The following is a 3448-nucleotide window of genomic DNA, read 5'->3' as shown; positions in this document are numbered from 1 at the left end:
GTGTGAGAGAGAGAGAGAGAGTGAGAGAGTGTGTGTGTGTGTGTTTGTCGTTTCATAATCAGCAATGTCAAATAGCACGACATACTGTACTGTCATGTTTGATTGCTGTTTTAAACGTATTATGATTTGCAATTACGATTTATATCAAGAAGACAGTATGCGAATATGCATATATTTATATGTATATACTTCTATATTTACATAGTACAAAGGCATTTATGACTTCACTTCCTGTTTCTGCCCCTTCAGGAAGAGGAGAAGCAGAGGCTAAAGGAGGACCTCGAGGACGCCAAAGAAGAAGCCCGCCGACGGTCGCTAGGCAACATCAAGTTCACTTGCGAGCTGTTCAAGCTGAAGATGCTGACGGAGCCCATCATGCACGACTGCATCGTCAAACTGCTGAAGAACCGCGATGACGAGAAGAATCTGGAGTGTCTCTGCTGCCTGCTGTCCACCAGCTGGAAACATCTGGACTTCGAGAAGGCCAAGGTGACACACGCTCATTACATAACTTAAAAAAAATACATTTAACATTGAATATAAAATTTTAAAAAATGTAAATAAAAACAACAGAAACATACAACAAAATTACAAAAGTAAATGATAAAATATGTAATGATGTTAAAGATACTAAATAAAAAATGGGGGAGTGAGGCAATACAATTATTTTTATTCCGTCTTTGTGAGTAAGTGAATGAAGTGACACATGGCAAAGTACAGTGACCCATACTCAGAATGTGTGCTCTGCATTTAACCCATCCAAGTGCGCACACACAGCAGTGAACACACTAGTGATGGGAAGTCCGGCTCTTTTCAAAGATTCGGCTCTTCATTTAGTATCACTCGGAGCCTTCTATTTTAGCCCAATTTAGCAATTGTGAATGGTCTGTGTGTTGGTAAGCAATTTTTTATTCAGTGTTTTTATAATAGCATTATTTTTATGCATTTTTTTCATTACAAAAAAATACAGTTACTATTATTTAACATTTTAATAAAACTTTAATTGAACACAGAACCACAGCAAACTAATTAAATAAATAAAGGCAAAAGTCTTAACATTAAGACACTTTAGTCTTTAGTGCAGGTTGGCATTCAGAAATATCAGATGCCTCAGCTTGGGTGTGCTGATGCCATTTCTTCTCTCTGTGATTATTTGTCCTGTTTTTGAGAAGACTCTCTCTGAGGCGACCGATGTTGCAACAATGCAGTGTCTTCCTACCTTAACCAACGCGCTTGCGTTTAAATCCGGCTCCCCGCCTCTCTCTGTCACTCTGTGTACCTTGCCTGTACCACTACACTCGCTATCTTCTGAGCGTGTGTCCCCCTTCCTTCTTTCACATAATGGTATGATCCTAGTCTATCCTCCCATGTGATTAGCCACATGTGTTTTTTTTTAGCAACGAGAAAAATGCATAAAAACAAGGCTTTTATGAAAACACTGAATAAAAAATTGTTTACCAACACACAAACCATTCACAATTGCTAAATTGGGCTAAAATAGAAGGCTCCGGCTCTCCCCATTTGCTACAAAGAATCTGCTCTTAGAGCCTGCTTGTTTGCAAACGACATATCACTAGAGCACGCACACACACACACACACACACACACAGGTTTACATTTGTGAAAAGTGGGGACTCTCCATAGGCGTAATGGTTTTTATACTGTACAGACCGTATATTCTATTGCCCTACACCAACCCTACCCCTAAACCTACCCCTCACAGGAGACTTTCTGCATTTTCAGATTTTCAATACACTCCATTCTGTGTGATTTATAAGCGTTTTGAAAAGTGGGGACATGGGGTAATGTCCTGAAAGTCACCTTCTCCTTGTAATACCTGTGTCATTATACAAATGTATGTCCTCATTTGTCACACACACACACACACACAGAGCAGTGGGCAGCCATGTGCTGCAGCACTCGGGGAGCATTTGGGGGTTCAGTGCCTTGCTCAAAGGTCTCACCTCAGTCGTGGTATTGAGGGTGAAAGAAGGTGCTTGTCATTGTCTCCCCCCACCAACAATTCCTGCCAGACCTGAGACTCAAACCCATAACCTTTGGGTTACAAGTCCGACTCTCTAACCATAAGGCCACGACTGCCTCTCAAGGAGCAATATTAAAATATTGATTTCAATAATATATCATTTAAGACTCGTGCATATATTTTTTTGTCTTTTCAGCACCGAATGGATCAATATGTAAACCAGATGGAGAAAATTATTAAGGAGCGGAAAACCTCTTCCAGAATTCGCTTCATGCTGCAGGACGTTCTTGATTTACGACGGTTAAACCGTGAAAATAGACTCTGAGTGTGTGATCATTTACTTCCTTATTTCTCATTCCTGACATTATTGTGAACAGTTCATTAATGCACATTATTCTAAAATAAAATGTTTGGCACCTTAATCTTTTAATTAAAATTAAATAACTTAAAATTGTGGAATATAAAGATTTTTTAAATATTTTTGAATGAAGTCTCTTCTGCTCACCAAGGCTGCATTTATTTGATCAAAAATACAGTAAAATTGTGAAATATTATTCTAATTTAAAATAACTGTTTTCTTTGTGAATATCTGTTAAACTGTCATTTATTTCAGTGATCAAAGCTGTATTTTCAGCATCATTACTCCAGTCTTCAGTGTCACATGATCTTCAGAAATCATTCTAATATGCTGATTTGCTGCTCTTAATAAATACTCATGCCTTCTTTCCCTTTCATCTCCACCTGATAAAGTAAAATTGGCTGTAAAATATGGTCAAAAAACTAAACTATGGTGACCTTAATAAACTGTTGTATCAAGGTAGTGGCTCCCCTACAGAATGTTCTGTGATATTTACATCTGCTGGTAATATCTTGATATACTGTATATCATAGATCTGCATGATTACTATATTCATATACCACGATATGCACATGGTACTTTACGGTACCTAAAAAATACCATGACATTATGATCATGGTAGTGTCCAAAAAACATGATATTACCATGGTGTCATGATAATGATAAATTAATCTTAATTTTACTAATTAATGCAAGCCTTGGCTCTCTCATTAACCCATCACATGAGATGCTTTTATACTAACGCTTTAATTATCTAACCAGTAACACTCGCTTGTTCGAAGACAGCTTTGAACTTTTACCAAGTAATTTTTTTTCAGTGTCAAATTATATTTCTTTCTATAGCGTTTTATACAATACAGATCGTTTAAAGCAGCTTCGCATTAATAAACAGGAATATAACAGAGTTAATGTTGTAAAATTAATCAATAGTGAATCAAATTCAATTTCAGCTGTAAAGCAGTTTTAGAGAAGACAATAATGTCATTATCTCAGTTCATTTCATGTTCTCATCCCATAGTGTCAGTGCATTTGAATCCGCAATATTATACTAGTTTTTTTGTTTTTTTTCTTTTACAGTACGTTTTGCATGGCTGAGTTTCATTTAA

General features: G+C 36.9%; 1 protein-coding gene across 1 annotated transcript in view; it reads left to right on the top strand.

Annotated features, from left to right (window-relative positions):
• Window positions 1-2397, top strand: part of LOC107571355 (uncharacterized) — a 10577-nt gene extending 8180 nt beyond the window's left edge. The window contains exons 10-11 of the mRNA XM_016257675.1: window positions 250-489; window positions 2181-2397. Of these exons, the coding sequence (XP_016113161.1) occupies window positions 250-489; window positions 2181-2309 (369 nt within the window). The 3' untranslated portion in view covers window positions 2310-2397. The remainder of the gene's footprint in view (window positions 1-249; window positions 490-2180) is intronic.
• Window positions 2398-3448: the final 1051 nt, after the last annotated feature.

This window comes from Sinocyclocheilus grahami, unplaced genomic scaffold, assembly GCF_001515645.1.
Source record: "Sinocyclocheilus grahami isolate Dianchi unplaced genomic scaffold, SAMN03320097.WGS_v1.1 scaffold1584.1, whole genome shotgun sequence".
NCBI classification, from domain to species: domain Eukaryota; kingdom Metazoa; phylum Chordata; class Actinopteri; order Cypriniformes; family Cyprinidae; genus Sinocyclocheilus; species Sinocyclocheilus grahami.
The sequence above is the reverse complement of the archived record's forward strand: the minus strand, read 5'-3'. Positions and strand labels throughout refer to the sequence as shown.